The sequence below is a fragment of the Leptinotarsa decemlineata genome, unplaced genomic scaffold, assembly GCF_025532065.1.
Source record: "Leptinotarsa decemlineata unplaced genomic scaffold, Ldec_3_MD MMD2_tig00000505_RagTag_RagTag, whole genome shotgun sequence".
NCBI classification, from domain to species: domain Eukaryota; kingdom Metazoa; phylum Arthropoda; class Insecta; order Coleoptera; family Chrysomelidae; genus Leptinotarsa; species Leptinotarsa decemlineata.
Window position 1 is genome coordinate 12,250,833 of NW_027412549.1, and position 23,207 is coordinate 12,274,039.

A 23,207-nucleotide genomic window follows, 5' to 3' on the forward strand; every position below is an offset into this window, starting at 1 on the left:
TATAATCCGTCGGCGAAGTTTGCCGAGTCAGTTATATTATTTGAGTGGAGAAGTGAGGTGAAGTACAATTTGAAAAGTACTAAAAGTTGTTTACTGCAAGTGTTGATATCGACATAATATTTCAAATCATTGAAACGTGATGTCTTTACTACCATATTTGATTTTTGACGAACCCGACATGTGGAGACCCCGCCAAAGAAATTTGGGGATCCTGACAGATGACGATTTTTTCCGCCCTCTTCCCATTTCCAGATCGATGCTGCAGTATCCAGATTACTTGAGAGATTTGAGAAATCTCAGTGCCGCCCTTCAACAAGACGCCGGATCGTCAGTTAGTTTCGACAAGGACAAATTCCAAGCAAACTTTGATGTTCAACATTTCAAACCCGAAGAAATTTCAGTAAAGGTAACTGGGGATAACACCATCACGATTGAGGCTAAACACGAGGAAAAGCAAGATGAGCATGGCCAAATTTATAGACACTTCGTAAGAAAATACGTCCTTCCAAAGCAGTGTGATATTGGACGTATTGAATCCAAACTTTCCTCTGATGGTGTTTTGACCATTACTGCTCCTACGACTGGTGAAAAGGTAGAACATAGATCCATTCCCATTTCGCAAACTGGTAAACCAGCTAAATCTATTGAGAAAAAGGAAGACAAGATGGAGGTTGATGAGAAGAAATAAACCAAGGCTGTATAATTAAATGGAATAGTTCACATTTACTTTGAAAAGACTTTTTTGAGTATTATTTTTGCTACTAGATGTTTCCAAGTTATGTTAATTTTTTATGCATTTTTAAATAAATTTGTTTATCAAAATCTTTGTTGTTCTCTTAAATCTGTGAGAGTATACTCTAAAAACCAAATGACATGAAGAAACAGAAGGGTGGTCCTTGAAACCAATGCTAATTGATTTTTTACTGCAAATAAAAATATTTGAAGATTAAGCATGTTTTGTTTTTCATTTGGGTTGAAATCTGAAACCACAAAAGATTGTTGAATTTTTATTAATTTTAAGTAGTGAAATTGAATAATTTTTTCAGGATTGTGTTGTGAATAACATAAATGAGAATCTCTACGTATTCGGAATTTGTGCATTTGACTTTTAAATTGTAGAAATTGAGGATTGCAATAAACTATATACCATAACACAGATTAGGCCATAGCATATTTTTTGTGAAAGAAGGTAAAGCTATTACAAAAAAAAAGTAAATTATGAATATTGAAATAAAAATATATATTAATTAACAAAATATTTGTTTGTTTAAACAGTTTACATTTAAAAAATCTATAATTGTCTTCTATTTCTATAACACAGATTAGGATGTAGAGTTTTTACCAAAGGAAGAGAAAGTTTTTTAAAAAATGAGCAAATAATGAATATTTCAAAAAAAAATGACAAAATATACTTTTTTTTTTATTTTGAAGGGTTATATTTTAGAAGAGATTACTTATTTTTGGGAAAGAAAGTTATTGGCTTTTTACTATTCCATCTTGATACAGAAAAATGTGGGAATCTTCCAAAGAAATAAAGAAAGCAATAAATTTCAAAAGAAGTAACTCCATACATATATGTGTAGATGTAGATCATTCAAAAAAGGAACTTTCAGACACAAACTGGAAGAAAAAGCCCTCCTGAAACAGATACTTTCATATAAACATTGAATTACATGAAAGAAACATTCTTTCGAAACAAATAGGTACTTTTACATGAACGTTGAATTATACAAAAAACTTTTTTCTTCATTCAGTTTGTATTCCAAACAATCATTATGGAATTGAATCAGATATCACTCACAGCATTCCTACACAATATACTAAATGAAAGGTAAAAATTTCACTTACATGGAACTCGGTCATCATCTTCACTGGCAGACATCAATGTTTTGCCTTAAAACACTTGCCTTACGGCAAACATATGTTAAAATAAATCTATTTTTCCGTTAACCAGCTGTCGCCTTCCTACGAACGATAACTCTCAAAAGTCGAAACTTGTGCGAGCTAAGGACTGACGAGGTCTTAACTTTCAACGTGTGACGATAGGAAGTGAAATCGTCCTTGCGGTTTGAACCACCGGTTCATAGAGAGGTTGATTGAGTGAAGCAAACCACCCACGTCAACCCACCAGGCTACCGTCCCACCTGAATATTTTCTTTATATGCTGGTAGATATTTTTCCAAACTTTTTGATGAAAATAATTGTTGTTCAACTTTGCCTCGAGATGGTTTTATAAAATATATCTATTTCACGATCTGTGAGATCCGAGGTCAAAACCCCAGGCTCTTCACTGAAGGGTCAAGAGATGGAGGTTGATGAGAATAAATAAACCTAGGCTTTAAAGACTGTTTTACGTATCAATTATGTAATATAATATTAATTTGTGTGTAAACATTTGTGAAACAGAAAGTAAAAAATGTGATAGTTTGAATGTCTGCTAGCTCAAATTCTTCAAGCTTTTCGAATATTTGACACTTCTGGATAAGTGACTCCTTAATCATTCGAACTGCGTCACAGTTGAATTCATGTACTTTCATACTAACTGTATACGTATAAATATTTTTATTAATTGGATTCAAAGTATTCTATGTACCTATGTATTATAAAAATAATTCTAGTATTATTATTCCTAAGAAACATCATGAACTTCAGCTCTTCAACATGAACATTTTGAATAAGTACTTTTCATAATGTATAATAAATAGTATCTACTAGGTATTTTTTTCAATTACAATATATATATATATATATATATATATATATATATATATATATATATATATATATATATATATATATATATATATATATATGTATCCCATCATATGAAATGAACCACTTTGCATGGTATGTTTTAATTTATTTTGTACACCATAAAAAATAATTTGCAATTTAATAATTATAATATAGTTGGCTATGATTTTGAATTCCCAGTTAGTGTTTTCTTTTATTGTAATTGTAGGAATGAGTCAGTAGATTTGTTATAATTTTCTAGGTTTGCATAAATTTGACGTTGATTATAAAAACGGCAGTTTATAAATATAAATTCATAGGTTTCTTACTGTCTTTTTGGTGTATAACCTATACCTATACAAAGACGAATCAATAGAGAATTTGTAATTTGTGGAAGTGTGTTGAAGAGCAAATTGAAATGCAATAGTTTTTGAACACTTCGCCCAAAGGAAGAGATGAAAAAAGGAAAAAGTAGATTCGAAACAGATTTTTCTGTAACTTGAAAATGTATTAATAAAAAGATATATTGTCATGTAGGTCTTGATTTGAGATTTATAGCATAAACAGATTTTTCTGTAACTTGAAAATGTTTAAAAAAAAGATATATTGTCATGTAGGTCTTGATTTGAGATTTATAGCACTGACTGGCACTAACGCTGATTTCATTTCATATCATACACAACTATTCATATTCAATATTGGGATTCTTCATATTATTTGCCCCCCCTCCCCCCTGGAACAATTTTTTTTCTATGCTATACAAGTCATCCATGGCTCACAAATCTAAAAATTACAGTACCGAATGAAATCAGTACTGGCACATAAAATTCTCTTCCAGGAATTACATCCATGAATACCTTATCAAACGAAGTGACCGAAGTGATAAACTTACATGTGATGTGTGTAATAAACAATTATATGTAAAGCACATTATTTTAGAGGGTACAAAATATGAACTTAAGACAAATAAAAAATGTTTCAGTCGCAGAAAGATATTAGAAAATTTAATACATCTGACGAACATTGAAGATATCAACTATATTGAATTAATTACATTTAACTAGTTTTTGTTACATAGTCGCTAATAAACATTTGATTATTGCGATTTTAAACAATGAATAAAAAAACGTGTGAAAATATACACTGAAAATATCAAATATTTCATGTATTGATCCTTAGTCCTCTTCAGTTGGATGCTAGGATATCTTTTCGTGTGCCATATTTTCTTTTAACAAATACAAATCTGTTACTCAAAATAGGTTGCAAAAAAGCAGGATTATAAAAATGAATGCATTTTTAATATGCTTCTACTGTAAAACAGTCTGATTTGACTATCAGAACAAATGTTCAACACTTTTTAGTATTTTAATAAACTTACCATCAGCACACTAAAATTTTATTGGTATATAATCATCAGATCTCTCATCCAAATGCCATTTGAGTCTGATTTCATGGCTATCTATTTATTTTAGGAATATTAAAGAATATCTAGGAAACACATCATTGATACTGACTTATTTTCATCCGAATTTCTTCGCTTCATTAAAATATATGACTTTTCTTTGGTCTGGGTTAAATATATTCTGAGTTACTTGGAAACAACCTTTGAAAGTCGTTTAGAGACGATATTTCTTTTTTCAAAGTGAACAATTGAAGTGTAAGGGAGGTTCATTTATGATTTCTTTGCCTCTTTTGAACATTTACAAACTATTTCATAATCTAATTAAAGATATATTCACTGAATTTTTCTGCTTCCCTAATTATAGAAATAATAGATTTTCACCACAATATATAGATATGTGACAGGTGTACAAATTTTTTCTTTCTTAGGAAATATGTACAGTTAACAACTCTTTTATGAATATTGACAAATAAGGAATTTTCTTTTGTCAATACAAAATTCATTGGATATCATAGTTCAGATTTTTTTGTGAATTAATTATAGGCACTTATTCCTTTTTTAAAATGGATTTTCTGAAAAAAATGCAGATTTGAGACTTTTTTGACAGATTATTGAGCTCATCTGTTTTTTAAACGAGTACATTTCTATAAATTTTGAAGTGTAATTTTTTCTATTCTTCAAAACTGCAGAAAAATGCATACTTTTGATTTATAAACAGAATTGATGTTGAGTAAACCGTTTGCTGTCCATCGATTTTTAGTCGGTTCTCAGAAAAGAAGATGAAGAATACATTTTAAGGGCCTCATTTTGTAAACTTCTCAGTGGTTTCAAAATTGTATTTGAAGCAGTTCTCCATATGCTGATTAAACACTATAATTTCGAATGAATAAGTGGAAAGTAAATTAGCTTCAGAGATATATATTCAAATGAAAATACATCTGGATTTTTTTTTCCAAAAACAAAAATCTGAGAGACCGCAGACATACAATTCAACATTCCTGATGTTTAATCATATATATAAAAAAGACTTCTGAGCGAAATTATACATATCCTCAAACATGATAGTGTCAATGATACAAGGAGTCAATGGTCTTGATACTGCATATTTCAATTCAATCAGTAAAATACCGAAAATAAGTCTTTTTTTTCTGGTTCTTTCCTACATCAAAAAAAAACAGGCAAAACTTCATCAAAATTCTAGATAAAGCTCTTCGTTTGATTTAAGTATTGTGTAGTTTTTGTCTTGAATAGCGTTTTTATTTTATATTATGTATTTAATTGTCTAATTGTTAAAAGTTATATTGTTCTTATGAAAAAACTTCTTTTCGGTAAGTAATTTTATTAAAAATGTATTTATTCAAGTAACACTTTATTGTGAGATTCCGACTATAGACAGTTTGCAAAATCGCAACAGTTGTTTCTCTATACAATGACTTCATCAAGAGTTTACCTACTCTAGAGAAGTAGTTATTTTATGAAAACGGTTGATAAACTTATTGTATAGTGAAACTGTGAACTGTCTACCAGAAATCTTCCTATAGTTAAGTACTACTTGAATAAGTTATGGAATTTCATCAGGTACCAGCCAATTCCATCACACAAAAATGTATTTTTACGTTTCACATTAATTAAACTCGAAACACTTGCAAGAATTTTTTTTTTCTAAGAATGATTGATCCTGTTAATCAGTCAACCTTTCTGGAAAAAACAGCAGTACCACCACCTGATTATGCTCTGTTGCAATAGATTGTTTCAAATTTGAAGAGGTTGAAAAAACTCTTCTTAGATGCCTTTGAAAGGTTAAAAATACAAAAACGCGGAATGAGATATATGAGCAGCAACAACATTTTCATTCCAAACACCGCATTATTCACTTTCTTACATAATATTGGGCCAAATAAGTCCAGCCTCATAACAAACGCATTCAGATGAGCCTATTGAGATGAGACGGTAAAATTGAAACTCTCGAAAGGTTCAGAGTGTGTGCTCTGCTGTTTTATCATCTACCAAACAGAGATGGTATGCACTGACTTTTTCGACTATCCAATTCTCTTCATATGATGTAAATAGGGCTGTTAGAGAACATAGGTCACCCCTAATGTGATATAACATGTTTAGTAATATTCTTTGAAGAATGCATGAATGCCTTGTAATGGGTTAACCTAAACTACATATCATCAATATTTATTCATTTGCTGATACCTTTCTAGGAAATTTTAATCTAACTTGGATAGAGAATTCATTATTTGAAAAAATGACTTGAAGTAAACTAAACATTTTTTTAAACCTATACTTGAGTTTGCCCTATAATTTCTCTATTTAGATGGTAATTTGTAATTAGATTTAATGAAAGTTAATGAAACCATATTAAAGGTATGAGTTGATAGATGGGATGTTATTCATTTCTCTAGTGTTTATGAACACCTAATTCCACTTCATATGATATTAGTGGTATTAGAAAAAGTAAGTACTGAAGTATTGGTTACATTGTTAATATATTATGGTCTTTCTGAGCGTTAAACAATTTGATGAAATATTACGTATTAGGTTCGCCAAAACTGGCGCTCTTTTCAAATATATACACTTTGAAATTGAATTTCTTAAAAAAATAATGTACAATGTATATTGAATTTATTATCAACTCAGCTGTTAGAAATAATTATTCTATCAAGTAAATAAATGAAACTGCATTTGTCACTGTTTTACACGAGAAAAATTGTCTCTTTTCAGAATGAAGTCTAGACCTTCTAGAAAAGGCAAAATCAATGAGGTTTGGGATAAACTTGAAACTGAATTAACAATTGATTTGTAATTCATATATTTTCTCATCTGCAAAACAAAAACAACAATAAAGTTATGGCAAATTTTGGCATTGAATGCTTTGGCATTAAACCCCATGAAAATAATAATTAATACTTCTTAACAAAACAAAATATGTACATCTAATATGGTATTAAATGGTTGATAATACTACACAGTATTAAATTTTTAACTACCATCGTGTGAAAATACTTTGTAAAAATACTCTATGACTAAGGCATTGTTAACACGATAATTCAATTCATTAATTAATTTTAAGTAAATTTCTGATAAATAAGATATAATAAATTTATAATTATCACTAGAAGTTTGACTGAATTACTTCCATTTTACACTCCTCTTTGATTGTCATCTGAGAGGATTGCATATCACTAATGACATTTCTATCAACTACTTCACCAGTTTGTATATTGACAAATTGTTTTTCACCTTCATTATTGTTGAAACGTTCTGCGACGTCAGCAGTTAATTGAGGTTGAAAAAGTATTTCGGTAAATTTGGACCCATGTTCCTCAAAAATTAATCTTTTATCATCGATGCTGTCTTCGTCTGAACTACTGGCCTCATTGATTTGGTTTGATGTTAACTTTATATTATCACAACTCATGAAACCTTCTACTTGGTTCACTTTATTTGGCATGAAATGAAGTTTGTTATGTTCTCTCAAGAAGTGACTTTGGGGCACAGAATAATCACAGTGTTCGCAAGTATAAGTACATTTCACACCTGAAACGCACACGTGCCGCTTTTGGTGATTGTCGACTGCGTCTTTTCTGCTGCTTGTGTACGGGCAGCTCGGACACCAGAAAATCTTCTTCTCCTCAACAATGGGATCTTTGACCTGGCCGGCTTGTCGCTGATGTATCAGATTGGCAACTTGCTGGTCAGCTACACCTGGTTTAGTGTCTTCTACTCGAGAACCACAAGGAATAACTTCATTGGTAACTTCTGAACTTTCGTCAATTTCTAACTCTGCTTCGTCACTTGAACGTCTGGCAGCATGTGCATCAGCATTCATCTTATGTTTCTTTAAGTGTTGTACATAATTAGCGTAATACTTTACTGAATAATCACAGTAATCACATTTGTAACGTTGCTTTGAACCATGGAGACCCAAATGAACTCTGTACTGTTCTCGTTTTTCGAATGCAGTGGGGCACATATGGCACTTGTATCTCTTCTCTTTCAAACGGCCGTTTTTCAAGTAGGGTTGGTAGATGAAATCTGGATTTCCATGCATTAACTCTTTGATATCCAGATCCAACAATTTGGGCGGAGGGGGTGAAGGAGGCTCTCTGTTCAACTCAGCAGCTTGTTTCTGTTGAGCCTCCGATTTTTGAAGAAACAAGTCTGTTCCAGATAATGGCACATTCTGTGTAGATTTCACGGGCTTACTTAATATGCTACATAAAGTACTCATTTCCATATGGTTACTCTTGCTGTTTTCAACAACAACCCAAACTGGTTCACAGTCTATGGTTTTTCCAACATGAATCTTTGGTTGAGAATAGTTGGAACTCGTCAGATACATGTTTTGTAGAGTTTTGGTTCGATCTTGGTATTCACTTGTATGTACCTTGGAATGGGAGGTTAAATGAGGTCTTTCTCTAGAGGTGTAACTGCAGTGATCACATTTATAAAATAACCTTGATCCGTGGAACCTTTTGTGAATACCGAACTCAGTTTCTTTCAAAAATCTTGCCGGACATTCTTTGCAAAAGTACAAAATAGATCCAGAACCTGAAGAGCTATCAATTTCATCTGTTTCCATTACAGGGGAATCAACAGCTTCAGAATCGTCTTGGGAGGTATTCTCCGAAACAGGATGGATACCGGTACTCCTACTAAGCTCTTTTATTTGTTCTTCGTCAGTTTTGGATGGATCTACCAAGCGGTGAACACTACCGTATAAACCCTGATGTACTTTCGAGTGTGATGATAACACACCTGCATTATTGCAGACATAGTTGCATTCCGTACACCTGTGTTCAATGTCACTTAACCTAGTAGCATTTGGATTCTTTTCTCGAATACTATGCATCTTCTCGTGTTCTTGTATATTAACTTTCCGCAAGTTGACATGGGGACAATAGCGGCACTTGAACATTTTGGAGAATTTTCCATTTTTCGATACCCAGACCAAAGGTATGTCCGGGAAATTTTGAAGATCAATGGGGAATGGTATCTGTGGAACTTCTTCAATTTCATCTGTTATTTCATCCAAGTACATTGCTTCACCATTCTGCTTGTGGGAAGCTACATTGATGCCATGAACCTTCAGGTGCTGGTGAAGCAAATGCCGCTTGCTTACATTATAAGAGCAGTGTGAGCAAGTATACTGGCCACCCCTTGGCTTATGAAACTGCTTGTGGTAGGTGAATTGCGACTTGGAGTTGGTAACATAAGGACAGGTCACACACCTGAACTTCTTTCCATCACTATCATTTGCAGCTTTTTCTGATGCTAACTTCTCTAGGAATTCTTCAGGATCATTTATTCCATGTAACCGGAGATGATCGTACATGTCTTCTTTCTTAGAGACGAAATACTTGCAGTAATAACATTTCAAAATACTATTAGTTGCTGGTATATGTCCCGCCAAATGTTGTTCAAACTCCATGTTGTCATCATTAGAAAACGGACAGAAAGTGCATTTGAATGTGCCTTCCTGAGAAATGTCAATGTGGTCTGGTTCGTCGGTTAATTCTTCAACTTCAATTTTTACTTGACCATTTTTGTTGCTTACCACTCGGATATCTCCACTGTGTTTCAATCTGCAGTGTCTCTGTAAAAAAAAATATATATTGAAATTGAAATTCAGATACATCTTTGAACATAAAAAGCGTAAAAACATATAGTGCTCCACAGGATTCTTAATTAGAAACAGTGTATAGTGTAAAATTGAATTTTTCAAAGAAGCAGGCGAATCAACTTTAGTGAGTTGATAGCTTTCATAATTGTACAAACTATAGAATATATGAAGTCATCTGTGTACCTGTTCACAAGTGGATAATTATAACAAAAATAATTGTTATAATAGTTTTCTTGATCCCAAGGCCGCACAATGTACAGACTTTGAAAATGAAAATTAGACATACGGAGAAAGATACCAAACTTATAATTTGCATAGTCAATCTTCTATTCAATTAGTAGAGACACTATACTAAGGTATAGTTTCTTTTGGGGCAGATATTTCAGGTTGTTAGGAGACATCTATTGAGACTCAAAGAGCATGTCCGTCCAATATGAAAAATATTAAATTTTAAAATTAGAGTTACGTTAATATGAAGTAAATGTGACACAATTGGAACACCTCAAGGTAAATCAAACTTTAAGTTGTTTTGCGTTTTACTTTTTCGTTAACAATATAAATAATGGAAAAAAAGTAAATGTTTTTTCCATATACAAATCGAAAAAAAGACCCTCTGAAACAAATAATTTTCGTTATGAATATTGAATTACATAGATGTATATCAAACATTCTTTATACATTAATGGAGAAGAAGCATCCAAAAAGGTTTTTTCTAAAAAAATATTCTCTCCTCAAGGTAGGCACATTCTTTTTATAGAAATTACTGAAGTGTTTATAGACTTTTTGTTAATGTTGATTTCATCACTGAAAATGATTTTACAATTTCTTATAATTTGAAGGAAACTTGAATAAAATGAAAAATAACAAATTCAACACATAAATATCGACCTTACTCTATTTTGAAATAGAACTAACGTTAAAAAAAATCAGTTGCAAGAATATTCACAAAATAATTAATTACATTAGTTCTCATTATGTACTGAAACAGTTAATAATCAAATGTTTCAAGGAGTTTCAGAATCTGTCTTTTGTAGCACCGTTTATCAAAATCAATTTTGGGTCACAATCCTCTTGAAAACAATTCTAGTAGGTTCAATTATTTTTTTATTCTTTTATGATCACTCATCTGTCTCAATTTATTCTCGATGTTGAGAATAAACATTCTCTTTATCACATAAGCAAGTTTGGTAAACAGTACCTAATATTGAACAATAAAAACGTGAAATTAAATTGCAATAAAATGAAAATGAGCAAAAATTATAAAATTGAACAGTTACAAATGAAATTAAAAAAAGTAAAACTTCACAATGTTTCAATTGTTAGTATCCACAGTCATTTTCGGGTGATGATTAATAACTGGACTATTCCTCGGAGAAAAGACTATTTACAGGCCATTCGAACGGTTTCACCTATCCCCTCGTCCCTCTTTCCGCTCCACCGGTTTAGTGGGAGTTGGCCGTTTTTCGCTTGATTATAGGTTTCCATATGTTGCGTATCCCTACGCTATCTTTCTGAAAACGTCGTTGGACAACATATATGCAACTTCTTTGAATTTTCTCCTAAACCAATGTTCCTTCCGGTGGATAATCTCATCTCAGGCCCACTTGATGTTATGTTGATGAGTACAAACATGCTCTGCTATTCCCAATTTGCTGGTTTCTCTTGTGCTGGGTAATTCAGACTTTCAATGGCCTCTTAGTTTCACCAATCGAGACATTTTTTAAAAGAAAAGACATCATCTTGTGAATGTAACAGTTTAATGTAGACAATTTTTAAAAACATAGTTACCTAAAGAAACGAAATAAAAAGAAAATTTACTTTTATCATTTTTCTGTATAATACTTTTACCAACTATTGTTTTTCTTTTTTCAAATACCAAAAGCACCATAGAGAACATTCATATTCATATCATTTGGTGGACAAATTGAATGCGAAAAAATTATGTTTTGAAGGGGTTTTACTTCCGATTTGTATCTGAATGAAAACGTTACATATTTTCCACAGTTTTGGAAAAGTTTCAAAAAGTAGTTGAGTATTTAATTTATGCATTCGAATCTATTTCTAAATTACCCTACGCTCATAATAACTTTTTTTTGCAAGTAAACACTTCCAATTTATGTGAAAAGCATTTTTAGTAGATTTTCGTATCGTTTTAACAACAATTTTGGCCAATTCTCATGAATTTGGGATATTTTTTTTTCATTTTTTACAGTACAATTATTTGTATTAAATGATTTTGACAAATTAAAACTATTATTTTCTTTTAAAAGACAATGTCTTACTCACATTTTTTTATGTAATTCTTATATATAAATAAGTAATAATTCTGATTCAATTGTCAAAACAAATTGTTTCAAAGATAAATTGATGGATGTAGCCATTACTACGTCCTAGGAAATCATAATGAAGAAAAGAGAATTGAAAGTTCCTATGTTTTTTACCACTTTTATTTGTAACTAACGTTACTACAGTTTCGTTCTATAAGGACATTTTCGAACTTATGCATTAAACTAACTTTCAAAGATCTTCCTTATCTATTTTTATTTAAATAGACATTGAATTTTTACATAGATTTTCAGTGCAAAATTAATTATAACATTATTCTTTTAAAACATATTTGATGAATTATTAGTATGAGAGTGACGTAGTGCCAGTGTAAAAAAAGGAATCTACTGTTTCCTGAATTCTAAACCATTTTAAAGCTGAACATGAAATTCTACATGTTATCAACGGAGGTGATTAAAAAAAAAGGCCTTTGTTATCCGAAAGTTGATTACAGAATATTTGAAATTTACAAGTCAAGACTACTTGCTTACAGACTTGTTATTTTCGTTAATAGAGTGAAAATTGATAAGTCAGGTTGGAGTTGTCTATGATAACAATAAATATATTCACAAGAATATAAACCTCTAGACGTTAGTAATAATGGTTCTGAAAAAAGACATGCACATGCATAAACGCTTCATTAGTCTATATTTAACATTTGCTGAAGGACGAGTTTATTAGTTTCACAAAAAATAAAATATTCGACTCCACTCGACTTTCATTATATTTTTTTTTTCAAACGTTTTTTACATACTATAATGAAAATGTGTGTTTTGTCCTATTTCTTCAAATATGAAATCAAGAAATAATGATAGTTAACGGCATTTTTGTATGTTCAAAAATTTTTTCCAAGGGACAACCAACTAGAGATTTGTGTGAGAAACGGAAAGGTGGTAATTTTACTTTTTATCAAATCCATTCCTGAAAAACTCCCATGACTTAGCTCAGCTTGAAAGGTCCCAAGGACAGGACTTTTTTTTTATTTTTTAAGTTACAGTTTTCTGTAGATCTAATAGATGGCGTATTTATGAAGTGGACTGTTATCTTCAGTTCTTACTCAGGATTGTCCTTGTTAAAGTACCACTGATAAAATGAATATGAACTAAAAAAGTTCATAGGATGGGTATAAATTTTCATCAATATTGATTGCAAGGACCACCGTTGGAACCCGCATTTATTTTTGAATGGCAGGTTTTGGGTTTTTTATCAATCTCATAGATGGCGTCTTCATAAGAATAATCGTCAAGTCCACTTATTCGAGGTATTCTGATATACAAAAATCACCTTTCATTCTTCCTTATATTTGATGTTTTGTGTTCTTTACATTAAAATTTGAAGTGGAAGCATGAATATCCAAAATTTACAACCCTGTTATTCCGTTAGATTATGTTCAGCAGGATATTAAAGTAATGTGTTAGTTTCTGTATTGAACAAGTAGCATAATGTGCAAAGATTTTGAGATGTTTCCATATTTTAAATATCAAGCTGAAATTTTTGAGTAAAACGTCTCACTGTATCCAAGTACAGACAAAAACCTTTAGTATTGCGATCACTAACTTATGATCAAAATACAATTGGTTTTACGTCAGCAGTTGGTCATTAAAATAATCACTACTAAACGGTGTTCGATACAAGTAATTTACAAAATGTCCTTGTGACTTTGAAAAAAGTCTGGACTTTTTACATAAACTAATGAAGCGTTTTGATGAAAACAAGCGTTGGCACAATCAGGTCGGGAATTAATTGTACATTTGTATGTAACGATTGATATTTCAGGATGAGCTTCATTGATAGTTCTGATCAACAGTCGATACCCACAAAGTTCTGTCTGCAAGTGATTCATTGGTTTATCTGAACTAATTCATTTTCGAATAGAAGAAGCTGTATTAAAATCCAAGTATTAATTTCACAAACCAAGTTGACGTCTTCAGCAGAATTTTCTTCATCTCCTGAAGACGCCAACTTAGCTGGTGAAACCTGCGTCGAGAAGAGTATTGCATTTTTGGTGATTGGGAAAAGTGCTTGTTTAGGATTTATTCGAATTCTAATCAATCAATGAAACAGACTGCACATATTGATTATCACATTATAATAACAATAAAATAAAAAGCTGTAGTATGAAGATTAGAAATTTAATCAGAGGAAGAAAGCAGAAAGTTTAAATTTGGATTTGAATATTGTGGTTTCAAAGGACTAACCTAATGAACTTGTGATGCACTGTTTGGAACCTTTGGTGTAGTAACAGTGGAGTTCTATCACAACATCACACTGCTATTTTTAACACCTCGACACGTGTTTCAATCACCAAGTGATCATCTTCACGAGGAAGATTGAACTAAATCTACATACCATGTTGTCCTTATTTATTCCAGGTACCTGCGTCTTAATTGTGTTAAAAATGATTTCACAATATTGCCTTATCTGCTAGTCAGGTAAATCTGATGACTAAATATATCATTTCAACAAGCTATATAGTAAACTATTAGGTATTGGTCCACCATCGTTGTCAGTCATATATTATTGACTTATTTCTAAGCTCTCATAGGCATTTGGATGCCTTTTGTTGTTAACTTGTCTAATTAATCTCAATGAACTGAAGTCTATGGAAAGGTTTTGTTGCAAAACTAAAAGGTCTATTAAAATAAGATATAAAAAACACTTACCGTAAATCTAAAATATGAAAGACCAGAAAAATCAGCAGTCACCCATCATGTTTTGCAACAAAACCATTCTTTTCATTAAGATTAGTTGGACAAGTTAACAACAGGCATTTAGATGCGTTTGGGAGCTTAGAAATAAGTCAACATGATAATATTATGAATACTGATGGTGGACCAATACTTAATAGTTTATAATATATAGCTTGTTGAAATAATATTTTTAGTCATCAGATTTACCTGACTACCAGATAAGTCAATAAAAGACGACTGAATAACAATAATTGTCTTGAAATTTTGAAGCAAAAAAACTATGAAAAGCTGAAAACTAGTTTTGAGTCACAATTTTTGTTTTTGAATAGATAAAAAAGCTCTCGATATGAAGACTTGTCCTACTTTTCATAATTAAAAATTGATCATTGCTTTACTTTTATTTCACAACGATTTTTAAATCAGAAATCATTTCATCACATTAATAAACACATAGAATCACAATCAAAGTGACCTTTTTTGTCTTATGAAAAAGTTGAGAGCTGCTCATTATGAGTTGTCTCAATTCCACATATTACATATGAAAAACCGAAGCCCATAATTTTGTGAAGAAATTTGATCAAGAATATTTCCTAACTTCCCTCCCGATTGTGCCAGTGAGAAAAATGATAGTTAATCGGTTAGTAAGGTTAGTACCTGAATTACATGCTTCCAGTTAGATACCTGGTTACAATGACCGCAACGGAAGGGTGCCGGGCCTCCCTTCCCCCCCGTTAGGTTATTTACACTTGCCTCATCTTTATCAGGACTCGTACCCCTTATCATATCCTGTTCGCTTGTTGATGCTTCTGCTCCGCTCAGTTGTTGAACACGGTAGTGATCCTTCACATGCTGCAGCAGAATATCCCTAGATGCGTCTCTGTAAATTTTGATAAAGAATTAGAAGTTCATATCGACTACAATATTTAGGCTTTTGATTAGTATAAAGCTGGAGAACCAACGAATAATACTTAGATGGCGAATTAGAAGTGGTGAGAGAGAAATTGATGAGTATCAAATTTTACAATGTTCTATAGTGCGATTTTTTTTTCATTCTATAGATAGAATGTCTAGTTCTCGAATGGTGTATACAACTGATACTAGAGCTGAACAACTCACACAATAACTAGTGTTGAGTGGAGTTGTTTTCCAGGAAATTAACGAAACATGATGGATTAAATTTGGCAACGACCTGAAAAATTTCAATACAAAACGCTCTTCAATAATGCCATAATGCTATTCAATTAGGAAGTGTTTTTTCCTGATACTTGGAAGCCATCTTTTGTGCATTACTGGGTATATTTTTCCAGTACTCTTTATGTTTCTTATTTCCAATCTGGTTCAGTACCAAAGGTTTTGTTACCTCCACAGCTGGTTCTGAGCCTACATATGGACATGATCCATGTTAATCAATCTCATGCTGTTTTTCCTTGGCTATAACACCCAGCATAGAGTTAATTCACCCTTGTCCAGTAATTTTCTAAGTTCTTAACGATCGAGCATGTTCTTGGGATGTTCTTCGCGATATATTCTTGAAATTTCCTTATTCTGTGGCAACTGCAACTACAGCAGTGTATTCATCTGAATATAGATGGACAAATTAAACATAGAAATATTACAAAAATTAGAAGAAAGTTCCCATGAAACGTTGTAGGGATACCGAAGGAGTATTTCTATATCAGTGTTTCAGTGTTATTCTTTAGTGGGTACTGAAAGTTGATCAACTTACATTACTTTGCAAGACCTTGTGAATGGTAAAAATACTATAGGTTTCAATATAGATAAATGGTATGAATTAATAGTGTCCCACTCCTCCTACTCATTAAATATTCCATTTTATACTCTCCCTACTGCACCCTTCATCCGTTACCTCACTTGTTTCATGAGAGAGAGAGAGAGAACGAATGAAGTGGTAAAATTATGTGTATACCTATACGATTCAGGGAGAACTGTATACCTATATATAGCTAGTATTACATACTAGGTATTAAAGTTTCCATTGTAATGAGATGAGAGTATGTCCACAACTAATTACGCCTTTAGCGACGTAAAACGTATAGTGGTAATTTTCAATTCTCGTGACGAAAGTACAAAAGCCAAGATTCCCATTCCCTCATTCAATATTTAATTGAATACGAATCATTTCTGAAGAAATAGATTTTCGTCTCACGAATTAGTATAGTAGTAGTAGTAGTAATTAAAGGTGGTGTATGAACGTATGTCTTAACTTGCTTCGTTTCCGAATAACGGAAAATGTTTAAAAATTAAAAATAAAAATTTTTTTTAAAGGAAAGCACTAAAAATATAAAAATAATTTGTTGTTGTTTGATCTAGGTTATTCTGTGAGTAAAGAGGTTACAAAGTAGGTTATCTTACGCGGAAAGATTTTGAATATGTTGCAGAATAACCTAGATCAAACAATTGAAGAAATAAATTTTTTAAATTAGAACGTTTGTGTAAAAGCTTGTTTTCAAACCGGTTTTTTTATTAATTGTTCAATCTGATAAAAATATCAAACTTGGAGAAAAATAGTTGCGTACAATAATTTTTTCCATAAATATCAATCAGGTAGGTAAACCTCTGCGACGTCACTGAAATTATTATCCGTAATCTAATTTCATGAAAAAAAGCCGCTTGTTACTTACTACTAACAAACACAACTCGTTTCATTCAAATCGGCAAAAATATATTTGAGTTAATAATAAAAGAACAATATTGGTAGAAAATGTTTAAAAAGTAGAAGAAAATTCTAATATATCCATCTAATGTTTGTGTCCGTCTCAATGAATTTGGGTTTGGATACTTATCCTTTGAAATGATGTTTGAATAAATAAGATCGTAAATGAATGATAAAAAATTTGGGTTTAGAAACTCATCCTTTGAAATGACGTTTGAATAAATGAGATCGTAAATGAATGATGAATAAATAATATTTTTCAATTATCAACATCTGGATACAGCAAATTCAACTAGTGTTATGAGTAATTCCATTGTCAGAAAGTTTTATTTTTCGCAAAAGATAAAGTCTTTGTTGAGAGTAATATCGTTAACCATTCCTTAGTAGCCCATAAAAACTTATCGACAAAGCAATTCCAGATTACTGATTTGCAATATTTCGTGGTTGAAATAAAGCTTATTTCAATAGAAGTTATTACATAACGATACGCATTCAAAAAGTGAAACCTTGAATGCAGAACACGTATCCAATGAATGCAAACATAAAATAATGTTACTTACTTGAAATTGCATTTTTTGCACTTGAATAGCGTTCGCTTTCCCTCATTGCTCGGCCGTTTCTTGTCTGCAAACTGAGTCAAGAACGAGCCATCGGCAGTTTTTAGAGCTGGTGGAGGTCTCAGAGAGTTCTTCAGCAAGGGACTGAAGTCGTTGCTGTTTGGAGCCCTGTTCAGTTTTGGTGTATCAGATTTGCTTGTAGAAGGAGATGAATTCCTCTCGTGGTAGTGCTTGGGTCTGGTACCGCAACCACCGCTGGTGTCCATCGTTTGATTACCGCTCACAGGAATCTCTGTCAAGTATTTATTATATTTGGTATAATTCCTTCGCCCCGTCTCATCTGTCATCAAAACTCTAGCAGATTCGTGAGCTTGATCTCGCACAGACTTCAATTTGATATGTTTCGTGATGTCCCATCGCCAATTCGACCTGTAAGCGCACAAAGAGCACTCAAACGGTTTCTTATTCAAGTGACCGACAATGTGAACATGGAAACGAGATGCCGTAGAAGCCCAGAAGGTGCAATGTGGACACCTGAAGACACGTTTGTGTTGAGCCACCGATATATCGTTACCATGAGTCGGCACCTTATCGGACCCCGTGGGCAGCGGTGAGTGGTGGACACTGCCGGGATTGTTGACTTCTTGGCCCAAAAAGCTGCTTTCGCTATCCATTGGCGATTGAGTACGAATGGACAGATCCAAAGAGACATTGTCGTCGACTTTGTCCTCAGTGTACTCGTAGTTCGAGTCATCCACTTCGATGTCCATTGGCACCAGAATGTCGTTCCACACGAACACTTTGTTTTCCATCGGGTGCGGCTTAGTTTCTGAGTTATCGCTAACCTGTTCTTCCTTTATCGTCAGCTCGCTTTCGTTCTCCGAATCGATTTCCTCTTTCTTTATCGTCAGCATTTGGGCCTTGTGTGCGTCAGGGCACATTTGGAGATGATTGTATAGGTCCGTGCTAGACTTGCACCTTTGTCTGCAAAACTGACACCGTGAAGAACTGATGTTGTGCATTGGAATCACGCTTTGGACTTTCCCCGTTTGGATTCCGCACGATTTTTGGTGTTTAGCATGTTCCGTGAGACATTTGCTTTCATGTCCGCACACGTTACAGGTTAGATTGCAACTTCCTCCGGTACCTAGCTCCAACTTTTCTCTGAGGCTGTCGAAGAAAGAAGCATTCTTTTGTTTCAATACTTCAGTTAGCCGATCACTTTTCGGCGACGAGAAATTATTGTACATGGATGCTGGTATCAGATCAGGTACCTTTGATGCAGACGATTTGAATACGTCTTCAGCACTGAACAATGAAGCGAAGTCTTTGAGTACACTGTTAGAGGATTTCGCACAAATGTCGTTAATATCCTTTTGGCTCATGATTGGTTCACTGGGTTTTGGAAGTTCGACTGTTTTCGACTGGTAGTCTGGTCTTGGTTGGTTTGACTTCAGAAGGGACATCTGGGGAGGAATGGGAATGAGATTTGGTATAGGTCTCGGAGGTTTCTTGATCACCGGCTGTATGTTCTCCTCTCTGTCGATGTTGTGTGCTTTCTTTTCATGTTTGGCCATTTCCGTGTCCCAGGCGGTCTTGAAATTACATAATTTGCATTTATTCTTGAAATAAACTTTTCCATTGGCGTGATGGATTATGTCATCGGGGTTTATGAAGTCCGATCCGCCAAATTGCTTCCCTTCAATGCTTGAAATTTCCGCAGCTTTCGGTTTTTTGGGTATTGTTAATTTTGGTTTCGGTTTCTTTTTGGTCTCTTCCGCTGGATTCTCTGGCGATTCTGTTGAACTCTTAGCGGCCTGCGAACACAAATAAAGCGCGACTTTAGTAAACCCGACAAAGTAAACACTTATCTTAAGAAAGCCGAGCGGAAATCAATGGACGTTCGAAATTATAACCAAGAAAGCACGATTTTGTACCGCCCAAAGCAAAGATCGGTGTGGTGTTATCACATATCGCGCGCTGTACTGCACACACCGTTTAACGCGCTAGTGATAAGCGGTATCGGCAGGTAAGGCACACCTATAAGATATTATTCATGTTTTTCATCAGGACCGGACTCATTTACTAAATAATAATAACTTCAAATGTTTGAAGTTAAACCTTTTGAAAACTCTTTTCCCGCCAAAAATACTGTCCCTCGACGTGCATTTCAATAATCTAGTAAGCAACATCAGGAGAGTTAGCAGCATCAGGAGACTGATGGCTTAAGGTTAGGTTAGGAGCCAGTTTCTGGAAAAGTGTTTTCAAAGATTTATTTTACAACAGAGGTTTCAAATTCTACTTATTGAAGTTAAATATCTATCTAATTTCAATGACTGAATAGATGAATCAAGACATTTTTTCTGCAAGAACATTTACAATGCCTTCGAAAAATTATTTAGTACCAGTATGATACGATGGCAGAGGTTCAGACATGAACACAACAGATGAAACAATTGTGTTCTTTCAAAGAAACACATTGATAAGTGATACCTGAAATTGAAAACGTAAAAATACAATTTAACAATCTCAAAAATGGATTCATTCGAATGTGTATTATTTGAGGACAATAATGTTTTGAAAACTCTTTTCGTTTTGTGTTCTTATTTTCCATTGTAAAGATTACAAAACGTCTAAATAAGTGATTATTGTAATTATATATATATATATATATATATATATATATATATATATATATATATATATATATATATCCATACATATCCATATCCATACATATTAGAAAAAAACAACCAAATTTATTGGCACTAGATATACTAACTGGAACGTATATTGAATTCGAAAGAAATCTCTTTTTCTTTCCCATTTTGTGTATCACGTACTCATGAACAGAAAAACTACAAAACGTAATCAATATTTCGCATAATAAAAAATTATGAATTATGATGTATTTTCATAAGTATAATATTTTGCTATTACGTGTATTTGACACAAACATGTAAAATATTTACTAGATTATCTATTTTTATCGTTTAAATTGAATTTGAATATTGCAGCAACATATTCAAGTATATAAGGAAAAAAACAAAATTGTTTTTATAATAATATGAATTATTTCAAAAATAATATTTTTTTTCTCATGTCATCCAGTCTATCATTAGAAATCAACGTGATAGGAACATTCAGTAAAAAAATATATAAAAAAATTGTGAGTCATCGTAAATATCTATTAATTAAAAAGATTTTTAATTTCCTGATCTCAATCCGACCCTGTTACAGTATTCCACTTGTGTTTTTCTACGTGTCCTTCGTCTATTCAGAGCAGTATGAAACTCCGAAAACTAACAAAAGATTACGATAAATCATGAATTGTACCATGTTGGAAAATGCGAAAGTAAACATGGCTCATAATGCTGAATGTGTTATTGATTACGTATTTTGTCCGAACTTACTAAATAGTTCAAGACTTACTCAGTCTTGTAGTTTCGATTATACAGGGTGTTTATTAAACATGCGGCAAAAATTTAAAGGACTATTCCTTGGACTATTCTAAAGATATTTTGTCCTTTGATGATTTTTGATAGGGATCTTTGTTTCGAAGATACGGAGCAAAAAAGAATTTAGAATTTCTACAATAACAATTTATTACCAAAAATTACATGTAATGTTTCTTAATCTACAAGAACTGTTGAAAATGACTACCCCCCGCTCAGATGCAAGAATCCAATCTTCTCTTCATCGACTCTCGAACTCTTTCAAAAACACCAGGATCACAAGAGATATACTATTCAAATTGAATGTGTGCAGCCGTTTGTAGTTATCAGAATGTTGTTGATAGGTACCAATAGAATTGGTAGATTTTTTATTACTGGGTAGGTCCAGTGTAGTACGCTATACTTTTATTATGGCTACGTTATTACAAAAATTGTTATTGTCCAAGCTCTTATTCGCCCCGTTAATTCGAAAGAAAGCGCCCAATCGAAAATCACCAAAGGACAAAATATCCTTAGAATAGTCCAAGTAATAATTCTTCAATTTTTTGCCGCACGTTTAATAAAAACCTTGTACATTGTTTACAGTCTATGGTAGTAATTTCATTTTTAAATTAATCAATTCGATAAATTTTTTTAATTTCAATCAGTTTTGATCACTGAAACATGCAAAAAGAGGGAGTATAACACAATATACTTAAAAATAATGTTTTACAATGCTTTTTTTCTGTTCCACAATTCTGCAACACCTGCTTCAATGAATATCATTATATATACTCACATGACTATAAGAAACTACTTTTCTTTCCAAAAAGTGAAGAAGAGTGAAAAAATAATACTTCACGACTCTAAAGCTAAATAAGTGTCTACTATTCAGATTGATCTGATTACTTGTTCCTCAATATCATATTGAAATCATTGAAATCTTTGAAAAACAACAACTCAAATACATGTGTGTGATTCATATTGGCCATATGCACTATAAAGAGGGTTTTTGATAAGTGTCAGAATGATTTTTTGGGCATGGTCAATTCGAAAAAGTTTATAAAAGCATGAGATTTCTGGGTGAAAAAGGTTTTGATTTTCTACTTCTCCATCTCTATACAAAAAAATGTGGGAGACAAAGCAAGGAATGAAGCCATTGATTACAGAATAAACTCTTCTCAATACAAAAAAGAAACTTTCAGACACAAACTGGAAGAAAAGCCCTCTCGAAACAGCTACTTTCATATAAACATTGAATTACACGGAAGAAAAAATACTTACGACTCAATTACTTCTATATGAACAATGAATGAGATATCATTCATAAGATTTCTACACGATATAGTAATTGAAGGAGGTGATATTTCCCTTATATGGAACACTGTCAATCTCAATGGCGGACATCGGAGTTTCGGAATAACAAACTTGTCTTATTGCCTCTTCAGAATCTGGATAACATTATAAGATAAATCACTCAATCCATTCATAAAATTACGGGCTTATATCACGAATGAGCGTAATGAGCGTTCGTTTCTGATATGAAAAATGTATTTATATTCATTTGAAAAAATGTCAATATCTGGTTATAAATTGGTTACTGGTTTTTTAACATGAGAAACTCAAAGTTGATTTTAGTTTCGCTCTTGTCTTTTCTCTTTTGAAGAGTCATAACTTTTTTGAGTATCTATGTTTGTATAGCAAAAAAAATATATTCAGGTCAAAAGTCGCTTCAAGCAGTTGCTATAGAGATATTTTTA

General features: G+C 32.6%; 2 protein-coding genes across 7 annotated transcripts in view; one reads left to right on the top strand and one right to left on the bottom strand.

The window, feature by feature from the left end:
• Positions 1-7: 7 nt before the first annotated feature.
• Positions 8-822, top strand: LOC111505783 (alpha-crystallin B chain). The gene has a single exon (XM_023160649.2). The coding sequence runs from the start codon at positions 140-142 to the stop codon at positions 686-688; it is 549 nt and encodes a 182-aa protein (XP_023016417.2). The 5' UTR covers positions 8-139; the 3' UTR covers positions 689-822.
• Positions 823-6,936: 6,114 nt separating this feature from the next.
• LOC111505785 (uncharacterized) overlaps positions 6,937-23,207 on the bottom strand; it is a 170,226-nt gene continuing 153,955 nt past the window's right edge. For 4 of the 6 annotated variants that reach the window (XM_023160654.2, XM_074173974.1, XM_023160655.2 and 1 more), the window contains 3 exons: positions 18,017-19,830; positions 15,437-15,659; positions 6,937-9,740 (listed from right to left, as the gene is read on the bottom strand). In XM_023160654.2, coding sequence (XP_023016422.2) covers positions 7,257-9,740; positions 15,437-15,659; positions 18,017-19,830 — 4,521 coding nt within the window. In that variant the 3' untranslated portion in view covers positions 6,937-7,256. The remainder of the gene's footprint in view (positions 9,741-15,436; positions 15,660-18,016; positions 19,831-23,207) is intronic. The other 2 variants (XM_023160657.2, XM_023160658.2) reach the window with 2 other exon arrangements.